The following is a 17,914-nucleotide window of genomic DNA, read 5'->3' as shown; positions in this document are numbered from 1 at the left end:
CTTCTGAGACACTTGATCTGACTGAATTGGCTAATAGAAAAAAGAATACAAAAAGAGCCACCCACACCTACAACCCTTCAGTGTTGTAACAAGCACAGGAAGCCAGAGCTGTCTCCTATAATCCCAGATTACAGAGCAATTAAGAGATGTGACAGCTAACGGCAGAATCTGACACTGGGCTGGATCCTGGATCAGGAAAAGCATGACTATAAAGGACATTACTGTGCCAACTGTTCAAACAGGTGTACTGTATTTAGTGCTCAAAGTTTCATGTCTTGAGGATCTTCATGTAATTATATACAATGGAATTTCAATCACTTGAAAAGAAAAATGAAATTTGAAGGAAATTAATAGCTCTACAGAGTACTGGATTAACTAGGGTGACCCAGATTCATCAAAAAATTGCCTGTACTTTCTCATATGCAGAGCCCATACTATGTCCATATGAAAGTGGGTGTGAAAGTGGATATAGGCTATTAAACTTCATAAAAGACCATGAGGGGCAAAAGTGGTGCTGGGTAAGGAAGAACATGGGAAAAGTACACACATGACATACAAGCAGAAAGGAAGCTACTGTATAGAAGCATATGGGAGGGGGCAGGAGATAGGAAAGAGTGTGGAGAAAAATTAAAAGAACAAACTAACGTGAAAAATACCATAATGAAACCTAATTACATGTTTAAGTTTCAAGAATGTACAGGGCTGTGGAAATAGCTCAAATGGTTAAGTCAACATGGAAGATCCACCTTTGGATCCCCAGAATCCATTTAAAAACCTGAGCATGGCAACCTGGCTCTGTAATTGCTGCTTTTTGAGGTAGGTAACAAGAGATAAGAGGAACTTTGTCTAGAAGCTCTTAGGCCACCTACAAGAGCTTCTGTGGCAAAATTCCAGACTGAGATCCTGTCTCAGACAAAAGATGGAAGGAAGGCATCCGAAGACCTAGACCTGAGGCCATTGTCTGACCTCCACATGTGCACCCCACGTTAAATAAACATACACACAAGTTCAAGCATACATAAGAAGAATTCACAGCGTACTTAGTGGTTACCAAGTACTGTATTCTTTACCCTAGAATCATTCTTTGTTTTGGAATCATTTACGACAGTTAGTTATAGGCATGTGACTCCATCAGGGTGTATTTTTCTAAAATAAAGGTACTTTCTTTAACAACAAAAATCATTAGCTCCACCACTCTATTGACCACAGCTCCCCCACCTCCCAAGCCCACTGCACTGCACTCTTAAGCACTAATGTTCCACATGCCTCTCAGACTAGTTAGTCTTTTTCTTCTCTTTTCTGCTTTTCTGTTCTTTCCCCTTCCCCATAAGAGTGGCAGAGGCGTGTAAGCTGGCCATCTACTTCCAACTATAAACTCCCAACCTTTCTCCAGGGAAAGCATCTTACTTGCCATATGTAATGATTTGCATATGGCTTGGCCCAGGGAGTGAGTGGCACTATTAGAAGGTATGGCCCTGGTGGAGTAGGTGTGTCACTGTTGGTGTGGGCTATAAGACTCTCACCCTAGCTGCCTAGATGCTGTCATGCTCCCACCTTGATGAAACTGAACTGAATCTCTGAACCTGTAAGCCAACCCCAATTAAATGCTGTCCTTGTAAGAGTCTCCTTGGTCATGGTCTTTTCACAGCAGTAAAACCCTAACTAAGACACCAGAGCACTTGTTTTTAATAACTTAATGTGTGTTACTGTATTCTATTAGGGTCCTATCTTTAATGTGTCTTAGGCAAAATGTTTTAGTATTGTATCTCTAGCCCTATTTTCTCCAATAACCTCTGTGGATTATTTACTTGAGACAGTCTTTGTTTTTAGCCCAGACTGACCACAAACCCAACAAGCCTCAATTCATGATTCTTCTGCCTCAGCATTCTGAGTGCTGTAATTGCTGGTATAGACCATCATGCCCACCATTCTGGTCATCACCAATGCTGCAAGGTGGTGGCTGTTAGCAATGCACATGTCAAAACTCAGTGATTCTCCAAGTTGGAGAAACTCATCCAACAGGCCTCAAACTGATGTGCATCTTTTCCTTAGCTCCTATCAGGTTAAAGTACTGAAATTGCCATTATAGAAAATGGCACTCCATAACATTCAACTTGATGAAACTTAACAATGTACAGTTCTAATATAGACACATAAATTTATATTGTCAAGCTTCATGATGACTGGTTACATTAAGTTATTAAGTATAAACAAAGATCACTAATGCTAGACTTAAAAAGACTAATAAATATTTCACCAAGATATCTGCTAGCTGCCATGCAATACCACAGAGACTCAACACTAACAGACTGCTATTATGAAGGGACTTCAAAAAGATGCATTCTCGGTAGGTCACTAATGTGCCCTTGAATTACTACATTTGTCTTTCTATTTGTGTGTGTGTACAGCTGTGCATGTGTATGAAGACCACAGTTGATGCTAGATGTCAGGATCTCTTATTGATCCTAGAGTTTACTGACTAGAAAGACTACTGTTTATCAAGCTCTAGAAATCCACCTGTCTCCACCTCCCAGCGCTGAGATTATAGGCATGCCAATGGGACCTGGCCTTTTACAAAGGTGATTCTCAGGCTTGGGTGGCAAGCACTTCATAAATTGACTCATCTCCCCAGCTCTCTGCTTGCCTTTTAATATTATTAACTTACTTTACTACCAGCTCAGATCATTTTAGTTTTAGTTCAACTGTGGCATGTGACTCAAAACAACAGCCTTTGGGCATTAAATACGGATGAATTACATTTCTAACAGAAACCAAGAAGACACACTTTCACTAAAGTAGACAGTTATACAGCTATAAATTATATTTTGCTCCTATAAACACTATTATGGTATGACCTGAGACAAGACCATTTATGAGATCATTTGTCTTATGAAGAAAAGTAGTTTTGTAAATGTTGCCAGCAATAAATTCATGATTAGACTCTTCCCTAATCTTGTGCCTTTGATTTTCACTGAATAATCTTAATCAAAATAGGTTGGGTTGGGCATGTTGGCTCAGGCCTCCTGCACAAAGGAGCAACTATCACAGCACTAGTGCAGAGCTCCACTCTACTCCACTCTAGTTCCTATACCATGCACTCTCACACAGTCCCAGAACAGAAGCCCCCACCTACAGCTAACGGCACCTTTCTATTTCTTGCCTAGACTGCTCTGACCTTCAAATATACTGTCAATCTGTCTCGTGGCCACCACCCTGGACATACGTATTAACAGTCATCTTTTCCCCACACCTAGGCTATTCTCTCACCACTATATCCAACCAAACTACACCGCTATCTATCCCTGCAGTTGAAGGCTTCCAACTTCCACCTAAAGCCAGTTTCAGTGATAAGCACAACACTCTCCGCCTACCTGGCCTGGTCCCTCAACCTGCTCTGTACAGGCAGGCAGACAAGCATTCAGAGGCCAATCTTTTCGCTGTCTTCTGTTCTAAGTTCCCCTCCACTCTGGCTCCTCTGTCTATACACTGGCCATTGTCTGCCCACTGGACAAACTCTGAACTTTCTAAAAGTTCTGCAGTCATATGCATGAGAAATGCTCTCTACAGTCTCCAGTATTTGAACAGTTGGTTCCCAGTTGGTGGCACTGTTTGGGGAGGTTTATAGTGCTAATGTCTTAAAGTTTGTTATGCATATGCTTGCAGTTGAGAATATGAGCTCTCAGCCTCCTGCTCCCGCTGGCATGCCTACCCATCATGATGGGCTTAGTCCTCTGGAACCATCAGCCAAAAATAAGGTCTTTTTGTTAAGTTGCTTTTGATCATGGTGTTTTATCCCAGCAACATAAAAGTAACTCAGCTTTTCATCATCCCTACTTTTTCCATTGTATCCATCACTGCACTCTGGACCTGCCAAAACTCTTCAGGTTAAAACACAGCCAGCCTTCTCCTAGTCTTAGGGAGTTCCTTCTGATCCATGGGCTCTTTGGATAACTTCTGTTTATCTTCTACTTTTTAACTCAGCCCCATTTCATTCTAAAGAATTTACCTAGCTTTTTAAAAATAAACATTCATTGAGAGAACTGTATTTTACTCGGTGACACGATTTTAGAACATCCAGGGTCAAACTACAATAAAAGTAAAACACATAACTTACATCAAGTTGAAGAAACTGCAGAAACTCTTCAACCAACTCCTTAGATACTGCTTGGATGAACGCCTCACGTTTTTCCATGACGGATGTGACTGTTCTAAGGGAGCCTTACAACCCTAGTAAGATACAATCAGACCAAAACGTAAATGTGCAAAATGTCCCGTAAGTTTTAATTTAATACAAACATTCAAGAAACTTTATACCACTACAGAAGACAGTTTATAACACTATGATACAAAACTGCAATAATCTGAAAAAAAATCTGATGATGTTATAAACAAAACATCTATGTGATCACCAATTATCAATGTAACTACAATGAAAGCAACAAGAAATTAAAACTGCCTCAGGAATCTTACTTTCTCTTACGTTTAGCCTTTTAGATGCTGGCTTGGGAAGAAAGACCTGACTTATGCAATAGGGTCAGGCTCATCTCCACATCTGAATTCTGCAGACTCCACTTCTAAAGTCCCATTCCTCCAAGAAGATCCCACCCAACAATTCTCTCTTGTTTTTCAAGAGAGAGACTTGGAAGTAAAACCACAAAAACAGCCCTGAGGTCACCTGGGAGCTTGTTAGGCAGTGCATCTGTGCCCCACTCCAGCACCCTCCCCTCCTCTGCACACCTACAGGATAATGAGAGCTCTGGGGACCTTGCTCATTCTTCTTCCTACATGTGATCTCCCAGGTAAAATGCCATCCTATTTTACCTTTACACCTGGTGCTACGATGACATACTCAAAACAAAAACCTAACAATACAGTTACAACAAATGATATTTGCAACAGGTCTTCTCATCTTAAGAATAAATTTGAAAATCTCTCATACCTTTAGAAATACAGCAATATGGAGAATTATTGGCATTAATTATAGAGTGTGAATCACAATAAATATGCATTCCTATTCTAAATTGAATAAAAGTAGAAAATAACCTCAATTTGACAACTCCTCATATTAGTAAATTTTAAATATAGCCACTTCATTCCCCGATTCAAATGGCTGAATTGTGAACCATAACTTTTTTGTGATGAATAAAATGGAGAGGGAAAGGTGGGTTGCCAGTATCACCACTTTACTAATTATGGTCACTTTGTTTACTTAAGTACATGTCTTTGGCAACTTAGTATGCCATATAATGTCTACATATGCTACTTACAAACCGTGACTCCGTATCTTGATTTTTCTCTTTCCTTAGTTCATAACTAAGTTGCTCCCTAGATCAGTCCTAGGTATAGGTTCGGGTTCCTCCCTTATGTCAGTGCAAGAATAAATCCAGCGTCTTCACCACCACGTCAGGCCCCAGTTAAGTGTCAACACTGCTGTCCTCCCTAGTCAGCTCCCCAGCCCCGTGCCAGGATCTTCCATGTCATTCTCTGGTCAGGGCTGGGGTTCTCGCTAGTCAACCCGGGTGCAGGTCTTTGGTACTACCTACTCACCCAGGCTCCTTCTCAGGGGTCTTCTCTAGTCAGACTCAGGTCTGCGTCCCCGGTCCTCCGTAGTCTGCATCAGGTCCTTGCCTGAGAGCCTCCCTACTGTGCGCAGGTCATTTTCCGGAGTCCTCGCCAGTCACACTCGGGCCCTCTCCCGGGGTCGTCCTAGTCTGAGGTCCTACCTAGTGAACCCGGGTTCCAGGCTGAGATCCTCCCTGGCGAGCCCCGCTTCTCGGTCTGGGATCCTTCCCAGTCAGCCGGGGGATCCCGCTCTGCCCTCCCGCAGCACCTCCCGCTCCACAAGCGCTCGAAACCGATGGCGGCCGCGGACGTGAGACCCGCGACGGTGTCCGCCGCCCAGCCGCGGTCGCCGGCCGCCGAGTCCTACTCACCTCCCACCCAACTCACCGCGCGGCGCTCACCTCACCACAGACCCATAGTTTCCCGCGCTCGGACCAGATTCAAACACACCCGCGTATACCCCGGACGCTCCCGCCCTCCACCCCGTCACCAGTCGCCGCTCTCACGAGATCTGACGCCGTCCCGGCCACGCCCATATCCCCCACAGCTCTGCAGCCAGGCTCCGCCCCCAAGGCCCAAGCACCGCCTCCTGGGCGTGACTCAGAGCCTCTGGCGGGAGTCTCTTTAGCGCGCTCACGGGATGCGCAGGCGCAGAGCTGCTGGCTGTGTTTCCCGCCCTCCGCCCACACACACCCACCTTCCTTGGGAGCGCTGCTGTTGCTTCTGTGTTCCTTGCCAGCTGCTCGGTGAGACGTCACGCTGATATCAGACGGAGGAGGGAGAGCAAGTCCGAGACTGCTCAAGTGGTAACCAAGAAGATTCTTGAAGAAATCCTGCCTCGGTTCGGGATCCCTAAGGTAATCGGCTCAGACAATGGGCCCGCATTTGTTGCCCAGGTAAGTCAGGAATTGGCCACACAATTGGGGACTAATTGGAAGTTTCTAAGTGTGCTTATAGGCCCCAGAGCTCAGGACAGGTAGAAAGAATGAGTAGGACTTTAAAAGAGACCCTTACTAAATTAGTCATGGAGACCGGCGGAAAGGACTGGGTGACTCTCCTTCCCTTTGCGCTCCTCAGGGTCCGAAACACTCCTGGACATTTCGGTCTTACCCCTTATGAGATTCTCTTTGGGGGACCGCCTCCCTTAACTGAGTCAGGTGGGATATTGGATCTTGGCACTGACTCATCCTCACCCTCTGCTCTTTTTGCTCACCTAAAGGCCCTAGAGGTTGTTAAAACACAGATCTGCAACCAGATCAGAGAAGCCTACACTCCGGGAACCATAGCAGTGCCTCACGGGTTCCAGGTTGGAGACTCAGTCTTGGTCAGACGACATCGCACTGGCACGCTTGAGCCCCGGTGGAAAGGACCGTATCTGGTGCTGTTGACCACCCCCACGGCAGTAAAAGTAGACGGGATCGCTGCTTGGATCCATGCCTCCCACGTCAAAAAGGCACCCAGCCAAGATGAAGACAACTGGATGGTGGCAGCCACTGACAATCCTCTTAAGCTTCGCTTGGGTCACAGGAGTCACCCTGGGCCTAAAGAACCACAACCCACACCAGCCTCTGACTCTAACTTGGCAAGTTCTCGGTCCTGATTCGGATCAGGTCTTGTTTACCACCTCCAAAACAGCGCCGCCAGGGACATGGTGGCCAGACCTAGCCTTCTGCCTCAAACAGATAATTCCAGCTGCTAGAAGCACTCCCCCTAATCTAGTAAGAAGCTATGGATTCTACTGCTGCCCAGAGCACAGCAAGTGGTCCTTATGCGGAGGGTCAGCCTCCTATTATTGTGGCCAATGGAATTGTGTTACTTCCAACGATGGTGATTGGAAATGGGCTAGTGGTCATGTTCCTGACAGGGCTGAGTTCTCTTTTCAGAACTCAGGGCCTGGAAAGCACACCGTAATGGAACTGTATAAAAGGGCTGACTGTCGCCCCGATGATTTAGACAGAGTACTGATCAAATTTACAGACACAGGAAAAAAATATGACATCAAGGCATGGATAAGGGGCATGCGGTGGGGATTAGTTTTTTATGACTATAGTGGAAAGCCTGGGTCATCAGTCATGGTTCGTTTGAGCCTCAGTAGCCCCCGACCCAACCAGTAGGACCTAACCCTGTTCTAGTTGAAAAGCCTTCGTTACTGCTTCCCAGGCCTACCATCCCTGGGTCTCCATCAGACTATCCGACCAAGGCTCACACTCCTTCCTTGGATCGGGTTCCAACCACTCCCATGCCCCCAGATACCAAGAATCGCCTATTTAGCCTAATACAAGGGGCATTCCTGGTCCTCAATCGTACTGATCCCAACATTACTCGGTCTTGCTGGCTGTGCTATGCCTCTAGCCCCCCTTATTATGAGGGAATTGCTCAGATGAGGATTTATAATAAAACTTCAGACCCCTCTCAATGCCCTTGGGGGGAAAACAGAAAGTTGACTCTGGCAGCAATCTCAGGAAGTGGACTTTGTTTAGGCCGGGTACCTCATGACAGACGGCACCTCTGTAATCAGACCCAGCACGTACAGCCTAGCGAAGGTGGTCAGTATCTAGTCGTCCCCCCCCCCCATAGACACAGTATGGGCTTGCAACACAGGTCTCCTTGTGTGTCTACTTCTGTTTTTAATGGTTCCAAAGATTTCTGCATTCTGGTTCAACTTGTTCCTAGACTCCTATACCATGATGATAGCTCCTTTGTAGATGAATTTGATCACCGGGTCCGCTGGAAGAGAGAACCCATCACCTTAACCTTAGCAGTACTTTTAGGACTAGGAATAGCGGCCGGAGTAGGTACAGGTACCGCTGCCTTGATTCAGACCCCCCAGTATTATGAAGAATTACGTACAGCTATGGATACTGATCTAGGAGCTATAGAACAGTCTATAACCAAATTAGAAGAATCTTTAACTTCCCTGTCAGAAGTAGTGCTGCAGAATAGGAAGGGACTAGACTTATTATTCCTCAAAGAAGGAGGACTCTGTGCAGCCCTAAAAGAAGAATGTTGTTTTTATGTTGATCATTCAGGAGTGATCAGGGATTCTATGGCCAAGCTCAGGGAATGCTTAGATATACGTAAAAAAGAGAGAGGAGAGGCAGGGATGGTTTGAAAGTTGATTTATTAAGTCTCCATGGTTTACCACCCTTCTCTCTACCCTAGCTGGGCCTTTAATAATTCTTATGCTCTTACTTATTTCGGGCCATGTATTCTCAATACAACGCCCCAGGTGTGTTGCTTAATGTAGCACATGACCTAACTGTTGAGTAAATTTATGGTTTTGGCCTTCCCCTATTTCCTCCCCAATCCTTCCCCCTTTTTTGTGGTTTTTGCCTTTATAAGCCTTAAGAGAGTTTCGGTCGGGGGTCGAACTCCTCTACCCCTGCCTGGTGGTGTGTGAGTCTCGACCCCAGCATGCTGGCCTGAGCTCTCGTTCCGTCTCGCTTTCCATAAAACTTCCTCGTGTGGTTACAGCAAGTCCAGTCTCAGTGTCTCGCTGGGTGCTCGCCTTCCCAAGACTTGAGTGAGGGTCTCCCTTTGGGGGTCTTTCATTATCACTTGGAAAGTCCCTTCAGAAATGGTTACTGAACTTCATGCTCCAAATGTCTAGAATGAGTTCTGTTGCCTGGATTGAATTTAAAAGATTTAGATGTTACCCCAGGGGAAGCCAGCCTTCCCGACATAGGACAGATGACTGTTTACTACTAAAGAAAAGCCAGCCATGAACTTTATATTTAAAGCGAAAGTATAGTCTCAACAGTTTAAAATGATGGTGGGGAGAGGGTACAGGTCAGTTAGGAATGGCCCCCCTTTTAGAGACATCCATTTGCACCCCCTGGACCACCTAATGGTGTCCTAGGGATGGCTATTTTGAACCCTAGAAAGGAATTGCAGGATAAAATCTCAGCCCTAAAACAACAAATAAAATTAGAGGAAGAGTCAGCTACAAGAATTAAAGCCTAAGAAGACATCTCAGGAGGGGAAAGCCACCAGAGAAAATCCCCCAGGACGTCAAGTTCCTCAACTCGGAGTCCAAAGACGGCCCCTGCCCTCTGGCTTTAGTTCAGCTTCAGATGGCCCAGAGGAGGGAGAGGCTGAGGCTTTCCCTGTATCAGAGATCACCGACGCTCAAGGGGTTGCTTGGAGACATCACACAGGGTTCAATTTCCAAATCATTATAGATTTTAAAAACGCAGTGTCACAATACGGTGCCACTGCTCCGTTTACTCTTGCAATTCTGGAATCTGCCACAGAGGAGTGGATGACTCCTGGGGATTGGAATACCCTAGTGAGAGCATTTCTTAGCGGTGGTGACCATCTTATCTGGAAATCAGAGAATCATGAGAATTGTAAAGAGATGGCTAGGAGGAATGCTCAGGCAGGCAATGCTTGGTCCTTTGATGCCTTAGTGGGAGAAGGGCAATTCGCTTCAAGTGATGGCCAGATGCAATATGACCCAGGTTTATTCGCTCAAATTCAAAAAAGGCTTGGCATAAACTCCCGGTAAAGGGAGACCCTGGTGCATCTTTGACAGCAGTCAAGGGCCTGATGAGCGATTTTCTGATTTTGTTCATTGATGACAACAGCAGGGAGGATTTTTTGGTAATGCAGAGGCAAGTATAGACTATGTGAAACAGCTTGTAGCCATTAGACCCTACAGGAAGAAGACAGACCTTACTGGGTACATCAGACTCTGACATAGGGCCCTCCTATCAACAGGGCTTGGCTATGCTGGCTGCCATGCAAGGACAGTCAGTAAGAGACTTCTTGGCAAGTAGAGACAAAAAGGCCCCTTTTTAAGTGTGAGAAGCCTGGACATTTTGCAAAAGATTGCAGGGCAGGAAACGAGTCAACTCTGAGACAGCCTGGGAAATAGGCTGGGAAACATTGCAAATGCAGAAAACATTGGGCTAATAAGTGTAGATCCAAGACAGATATACAAGGGAACATACTTTTCCCTAATCAGGGAAATAGGAGCAGGGACCAGCCCCAGACCCCGAACCAATACAAGCCAAAACAGGCTTATGGGGTGGTCAGCTTCATGCCAGCAAGCAACCACAATTCCTTTCAGAACTTGGTCAAGCAATCCCTTGAAGGGCAGGACTAGATTCTGCCACCCATATACAGTACTAACCCCAGAAGTGGGACCTCAGGCTCTACCCGCCAGAGTGTTCGGACCTCTATCCAAATGTGTCTGGCCTGATAGTGGGAAGAAGCACTGCTGCCATGCAGGGACTGCAATTGTTCCTAGTGTTAGAGACAATGATTATCAAGGAGAGATTAAGGTAATGGCCAAGGCAATATATAATATAGTCACCATCCCCACAGGAAGGAGGATAGCTCAGCTGTTGTTACTTCCATTGCTTCCTACTAATCACAAATATAAGAGTCCTAAGAGAGGGGATCAAGGCTTTAGTTCCTCTGATGCATACTGGTTAAACAAAAACCTATGATGACAATCCAGCTTGATGGAAAGGCATTCCGAGGCTTGGTTGATACAGGGGCTGATGTGACTATTATAAAACACAGTGATTGGTCTGCCACCTGGCCTCTCACCCCAGCCTTGACAAATCTAACGGGTATTGGCCAAAGTCAAAATCCACAACAAAGCTCTAAGGTGCTGAAGTGGAAAGATAAAGAGGGAAATACAGGAAATATACAGCCATATGTCATCCCGGGCCTTCCCATTAATCTCTGGGGCCGAGATCTGTTATCCCAGCTGGGATTGATTAATGTGCAACCCCAATGAAGTAATCATGGCTCAGATGATAAACTCTGGGTTTTCCCCAGGGAAAGGTTTAGGAAAAAATGAAGATGGGACTTTCCATCCCATTGAGGCCCATGGCAACACTGGAAGAAGAGGCTGGGGGTGTTTTTTGATGCGGGCTGTTGATTCAGCTGCACCCCCAGGTCGTTGTGCTGATCCCATCACCTGGAAGGGGGACTCACCCGTCTGGGTGGATCCATGGTCCCTAACCACCAAAAAATTACAAGCTAGACAATAATAACAGATCCAGGGAGGAGAAGCCACCTGAGAACACCATTTCTTCATGAAGATTCTCTTCCAACTGGAACAGATCAACCAGAATACACCTTATAACCTGACTTGAGAAGTCCTCAATGCTGAAGGAGACATCATCAGAAAGATGAGCCTGAATCCACTCAAGTTCTTCCGGGTGTCTTGTGGTGACCACTACAAAGCTGAGGCATAGTTTTAGCAATGGTGTAAGTCTAAGAACAAGACAGCCTAAGGAAAACATGAAGTCATCACTGTAGAACTGCTGAGAACATATGAATTGCTTATGAAAATTCTGATCCCAGATTCTGCAAGATAGCTTGGCAGGTAAAGGCATTTGCCACCAAGTTCTACAACCTAAGCTCCTGCTTGCTTTTCCCACCATCCTCTGAGTCTGACAGTCTTCATGCTGGTGCTGCAGCCACTGGCTTCTAAAAGAGACTCGGTGAGCACTCTTCATAATCAGTCTTCCTCCTTGCAAGAAACACACACGGTATAGTCCATGTGGAAAGAGTACTTTGCTGTTATTAGGACAACTTAATCCTTTTCACCTGCACTGTGCTGTCATTTATGCCATCAGTGAACTGTCCAGAGTTAAAGCATTCCCAAATCTCACAAGCACTAAATTTGTCTTTTTATCATTATCCCCCATGAGAACTATGCCTTGACACAAATTTTGTGATATTTACTTATAACAGACCATCAAAGTGCTAAAGATGTTAGGCACCAGACGTGGGGAAATAAAGGGGTGGGAGGGACCTGCGTCCTGCCGGAGCTCGGAGACACTGGGCAGGCAGACTTGGGACACTGCCACGTGCTCTCCACTCTGCCAGATGGGCGTCTGGCTCTGAGAAGCCACGGAACCCCAGTTCAAGTGGGTGCAGAGGGAGCAGTTCCGGTCCCTGGGCCTCACGGAGTCCAGGGACAACAGGTTCTAGCTCTTGGGCATCACAGGACGTCACTGAACACCGAAGTAGAGCTGATAACATGTGGGGACCTGGGGGCAGCTTGGTCAGTCCCGAGGCCAAAGGGAGAAGGGGTGGGGGTGGGGGGGGAGAAGGCACTGGGGTGGTTCCTGCATTGGCGAGAGTCCTTGGTCCAGTCTGGCAGCTGGAAACGATGGGAGGCCTTCCTTCGAGATATTAGACACAGCTCTTTAGGGGAAGGCCTATTCCATTGCTCTAGCACAGGTGGTCTTGGTGAGCAGAGACGGTCCATGGTTTTAGAGCTTAATTGCACAGGTGGTCTTGGTGAGCAGAGGCGGTCCATGGTTTTAGAGCTTAATTGTAGAAAAGCAGAGAGAGAAGAGTAAAAAAGTAGAGGGAGAAGGAGAACGAGAGGTGAGAGTAAGAGAGGCAAGAGCTTGGGGAGAGGGGCAACCAGCTCTTTTTATAGTGGGCTGGGCTACCTTACTGTTGCCAAGTAACGTGGGGCGGGTCATACCTGCCAGTAACCAGGTAACTGGGGGTGAAGTCTAGCCAGAATATCAGAGGAGCCTGGGGCATTGCCTAGGTGACTGATGGACACAGAATGGTGGAGTTGAGGGCTCCTGGTGGTGTCTTGCATTTGTATTTGGGAACATAGCTTAGTGTTCGTCCCTTGTAGAATTTTCTACTGAGTCTCCAGAGTAAGCCTCACTCAACAAGAACACATACTGCCTTTCACGGTCCAACATAAAGATATAGCTCAGTTGGAGTGTTTGCCTAGAATGAATGAAGCCCTGGATACTTTGATACTAGGGATTGCCCAGTATCAAATTGGAAGTGGTGGGGCATGTCTATAATTACAGCAGGAGAATTAGAAACTGAAGGTCAGTCTCAGCTACATAGTTTTCTACCAGCCTACTGAATCAGCACTTGCTTCTCAGTGTTTTATTCTTTCCTGAGTGCTTCAGCAGCCTAACAACCCTCGTTATATGCCAGAGTAAATCATTCAGAGCCACTACTCCTCTCCTAGTGCATGCGAATTAGACCCTACCATAGAACCCAGCAAAGCCACAAAGTCTTCCAGTCTTGGATCCCTCCTAAATTCACTTCTCTCAGCCATTCTCTGAAAACAGACCTACCCATTCCAGTGCACTGAATATCAAATATGGTCTCTCTCATGACCAAGCTCCACAAAAATGCCTATCTTTCCTCTGTTGTCTTCTGGTATCTGATATTCATGAGGACCACAAATAGTACTACCAAGTGTCCCTAGTGCTTATACAAGCCAGTTCATCCAAGGCTGATTCATTTCATAGTACCTCAGATGATGGAGGCTTTGTCTCTAGGAGGAACCTGTGTTGTTTATATTACTGAATTTCTCTGTATCCACAGAACTTAGGATGATCTTATATGAAGCTTTGAACAGAAGGATGGGCAGGAACTCTGAAGGATGACTGCTGACTCTTGTGAGCATGAGCTATCACACATACAGCCTCATGAGCCAGGCTATGGGAACATTTCTTTTCTAAAAGTCTTTCCCCAACTCAAGCAGTTCAGAGGCAGCATACTCTCTGGTTATCAGTTTCTATTATCAAATCCCTTATCTATGTGCTGGATCATGAGTTTTTACGTCTATATTAAAGATTGGAGATGAGAAATATCTTTAATAGTTCTTCATTTTCTCTCTTCTGTGCTGTCCAGTTCTCCTGACAGGTGGCAAGATTATATAGATCACAGAAAGGGCTCTTGGGAACAAATTAAATTTCTGTGCTCTTTCCAGCAATATTCAGAAATGGCAAACCCATTCATCCTCTATTTTCCCCACTTTTTTTGTTTTTTGTTTGTTTTGTTTGTTTATTTGTTTTGGTTTTTGATTTTTCGAGACAGGGTTTCTCTGTATAGCCCTGGTTGTCCTGGAACTCACTTTGTAGACCAGGCTGGCCTTGAACTCAGAAATCCGCCTGCCTCTGCCTCCCGAGTGCTGGGATTAAAGGTGTGTGCCACCACGACCGGCTCTTTTCCTCACTTTTTATTCCACGTCAAAAGTTAATGTGAAGGATAGCACTACATGTCTTTTCCCAGCTACCGGTCCTTCCTTACAGAGGCAAGCTATTTCTCAACAGAGAGCAAAGCTTTAGTTGCATGTCTTTTTGTCCACAGCAAAGGCCAAACAGCTAACAGCATGGCCTGCTTACCTCTGTCCCATATGTGCTACTTTCAGGGTTACAACACAATTTCTAGTTCATTATCCATTTGGGGAGCATCCTGTACTCAAATGGCAGGCCCCATTCATCAAGAAGGTTCATTACTCCATACATAGAAGATGATGACCACCCTGGGATTCCTTCCATGGGAGCTCAACCTTTAGACAACTCAGCCTCTAGTGTGTAGCTTATTGAAGCAGACATGCAATTATTCCCCCAAGACTCACGTTTGGCTCTGAAGACCTAGATTGGGTGCCAAGCCTTGTGTGAGTTTTCCTGGGAGCCTATTTCTATTCACCCTAGATACAAAGAGGAACAACGGGTCAGAACAAATGCTCCCATTCAAGTAAGTGTGACAAACCAATGTGTTCAGCAAGGTTGCTTCTGGGAGCCTGGGTGAGAGCAAAGGTGACTTAGGCAGCCACACCCCAGGTGATGATTCAGACAAGTCTCACTACTAGAGTACAACAATGCCACTGAAGAGTCTCCTCCTCCAGGGGATCACTGTTACATATGCATCCTTGGAGAGGAGAGAAGCTTTGTGAGCCTTTCCCCTCCCTCCATATGGGATCTCATGCAGACAAACACAGCTGCTCTGATTCAGGATAGCAGCAATCAGACCCTGCTTGAAGGAAACAGGTACACAAAAGAAGCTTATTGCTTTAAACAAGAGCAGCTTACACATGTCGCAGATGTTTTCTTTCTTTAAAATTATTTTTATTTTATGTTCATTGCCTGCATGTAGCTCTGTGTAAGGGTGATTGGATCTCCTGGAACTGGAATTACAAACAGGTGTGAGCAGCTACGTAGGTGCTGGAATTGAACCTGGGTCCTTTGGGAGAACAGTCAGTGCTCTTAACCACTGAGCCATCTCTCCAGCCCCAACTTGGCAGATGTTTTCTTCCTTGGCTTTTTGGAAACCTCTAGCAGCAGCAGGAGATGATAATAGTATTACAGCTCTCTTACATGTAGGCCTTGAGTACTGCAACCCTTACCCTTCAGCAAGCGTTCAGCTCATCAGTATCCAGTGTCTTCTGCCTACTTCCATTACCCCTCCTTGTCCTTGGTCCTGGCTGTTCTCTGGAAGTTCAGTAGCCCCTCATTGCTACTGCCCAGTACAGTGACTGCCACTGTCACTGCTGTCCTAACAGTGCCAGCATTCTTGCCTTTGTGAGAAAGGGAAAACAAGGCGCCAGCAGTGACAGCTGTCATGAGATCCTAACCCACAAGGCATTGGGTAGCTGTAATACTAGCAACACTACTTGCAGCTGTTACTAGATCACCCTGTTCTGCTAGTGGTGAAGATCCAAAGTAGGCAAGAAAAGCTTACTCCAGAGAAGCCTTAGTTAGCCTAAGGTTGCAACACCAGCTACAGATACTCAGAAAGTGAACCAAGCAGCCTGGTTGTGATGCGAACATGTTTAACAGTGTTTGAACAATATCTTGACTTCTACCCTGTCCACGGCTTCCAAGAAGAGTAGCAACCCTCTAATCTCAAGTAACAGAAGATGATCTTAGAAAATGTGCAAGGGGGAAACTTGAAAGTTGTATTGCTGATGCTCCAATGTCATCTGAAACTACAATGGGGAATGGGACTGTCCCAGCATCCCTCCAATGCATACTTGATTGCAAGCCTTTCAAGTCTACCACATGACTAAATAAAGGCAAGCAACCCAAATGCCTATCAACAGGCAAACGCACACAAAGAAGTATTCTGTCCATTCAGTGGAACGATATTCAGGCACAACACAATGACATGCTGACCAAGGGATGACCTTGAAGCATTGTGCTGGGTGAAAGAAGCCAGGTACCAATAGCTATAGTGAGTGGTGCCCTTATATGAAAGTTCCAGTTATTCTCAAATCTGCAGAAGCAGATTAGGATTTGCTGAGGTAGAAGACAGTACATAGAGAATGACTGTCAACAGAGGGGTGAGCTTTGGGGTAATGAACACCAGCAGAAGTGAGCAGTGATGGACACACCATTTACACACTTTATAAGGGACATTTTCGTGGTTGAAATCAGATGTTGTAAAGCACACATTAATACAGATGTTCAGAGTGGGGCTCAGATCACAATTTCTCTGAGCTGGCATTAGAAGCTTCTCCTTATCCCACAGGGAAAGAGCTACGAGCACAACAGCAAGATACTACACCAGTTGAGGCTTGCACCTAGAGCTGCTCCCCCTACAGTCCAGTGTCACCAGAGGAAGTCTTCCTAGAAGCAGTGATATTTAAAGAATCTAGGCAGGAGCTGAAAACAAAGTCCTTAAAAAGACAAACAAATCTGGGCCTGCCCAAACCAGTCAAGTCCACACCTGGGCAGGGGGCTAGACAGAATGCTTTCAAGTTCTTGAATCAATGCTATCAAGTACTCTAAGCAAAGATTACAATGCTGAGAGAGGCCCATCGGGTAGCAAGAAGAGCTGACAAGCAAAGAGACGAGCCAGTACCAAATCCAGAGGCCAAGGAGACCAGGGCTTACAAGAGGAAGAGTTTGTCCACTCTGTCATGGTAAACTCTTTCAAGTGTGCTAAGAACAAGTGTGACATAAACAGATTATTTTTGGAGGTAGGGTCTCGTGTAGCCCGGGCTGGACTTACTATATGGGCTTGAATTCCTGATTATCATCCCTCAGCCTTCCAAGGACTGAGATTATACACATGTACCAATCTTCCCAGCCAGATTTTCATCTCCAACATATCCTGTGGCTTGTGAGACACTGTAGCTAGCTGAGTGCTGGTGAGAGGGACCCAGGGGAAGTAGAGGAGAGTCAGCGCTGATTAGAACCATCTCAAAATCACAGCCAAGCATCTTTGCAGGTCTCTGGTTACTCAAGACCAGCCCATCTTTTACAGAAAAGATTTTGAAACACACAACTTTAAAATACAGAAAATTCTGAATGCTTCACAATGAATTCTATATGCTTATAACACACATAAATGGCAAATCTCATATATGTATATTAGTTGGAGTTCTCCAGAGTAAAATAACTTACTGAATTAATATATATAATACTACATATAACATATACTATATATGTATGTGTATGTGTATATATATGTATGATTTATTAGAGTGACTTATAGGTTAGTAAGCTAGTCCAGATAGTTCAACAATGGCTGTCTACCAAAAGAAGGATCAAGAATCCAGTAGTTCAGTCCACAAATCTGGATGTCTTAGCTGGTCTTCAGTATGTGCCAGAAT

At 45.5% G+C, this 17,914-nt stretch overlaps 1 protein-coding gene and 1 long non-coding RNA gene across 10 annotated transcripts in view; one reads left to right on the top strand and one right to left on the bottom strand.

Annotated features, from left to right (window-relative positions):
* Ncapg2 (non-SMC condensin II complex, subunit G2) overlaps window positions 1–6,074 on the bottom strand; it is a 58,182-nt gene extending 52,108 nt beyond the window's left edge. The window contains exons 1-3 of one of the 9 annotated variants that reach the window (XM_006516356.2): window positions 5,964–6,074; window positions 5,548–5,723; window positions 4,115–4,227 (exon numbers count right to left, since the gene is read on the bottom strand). Coding sequence is in view for 8 of the 9 variants with exons in the window: in XM_006516350.4 (XP_006516413.1) it covers window positions 4,115–4,192 (78 nt within the window). In the remaining variant the exon portion in view is untranslated. Of the gene's footprint in view, window positions 1–4,114; window positions 4,228–5,547 lie in introns of all 9 variants that reach the window. The other 8 variants (XM_006516350.4, XM_006516351.4, NM_133762.4 and 5 more) reach the window with 8 other exon arrangements.
* Window positions 6,075–6,263: 189 nt separating this feature from the next.
* D430020J02Rik (RIKEN cDNA D430020J02 gene) lies at window positions 6,264–9,478 on the top strand. Its single transcript, NR_028421.1, has 2 exons — window positions 6,264–6,458; window positions 6,782–9,478. It is a non-coding gene; the product is annotated as an RIKEN cDNA D430020J02 gene (long non-coding RNA).
* The last annotated feature ends 8,436 nt before the right edge of the window (window positions 9,479–17,914 follow it).

The sequence above is a fragment of the Mus musculus genome, chromosome 12, assembly GCF_000001635.26.
Source record: "Mus musculus strain C57BL/6J chromosome 12, GRCm38.p6 C57BL/6J".
Lineage (NCBI taxonomy): Eukaryota > Metazoa > Chordata > Mammalia > Rodentia > Muridae > Mus > Mus musculus.
The sequence above is the reverse complement of the archived record's forward strand: the minus strand, read 5'-3'. Positions and strand labels throughout refer to the sequence as shown.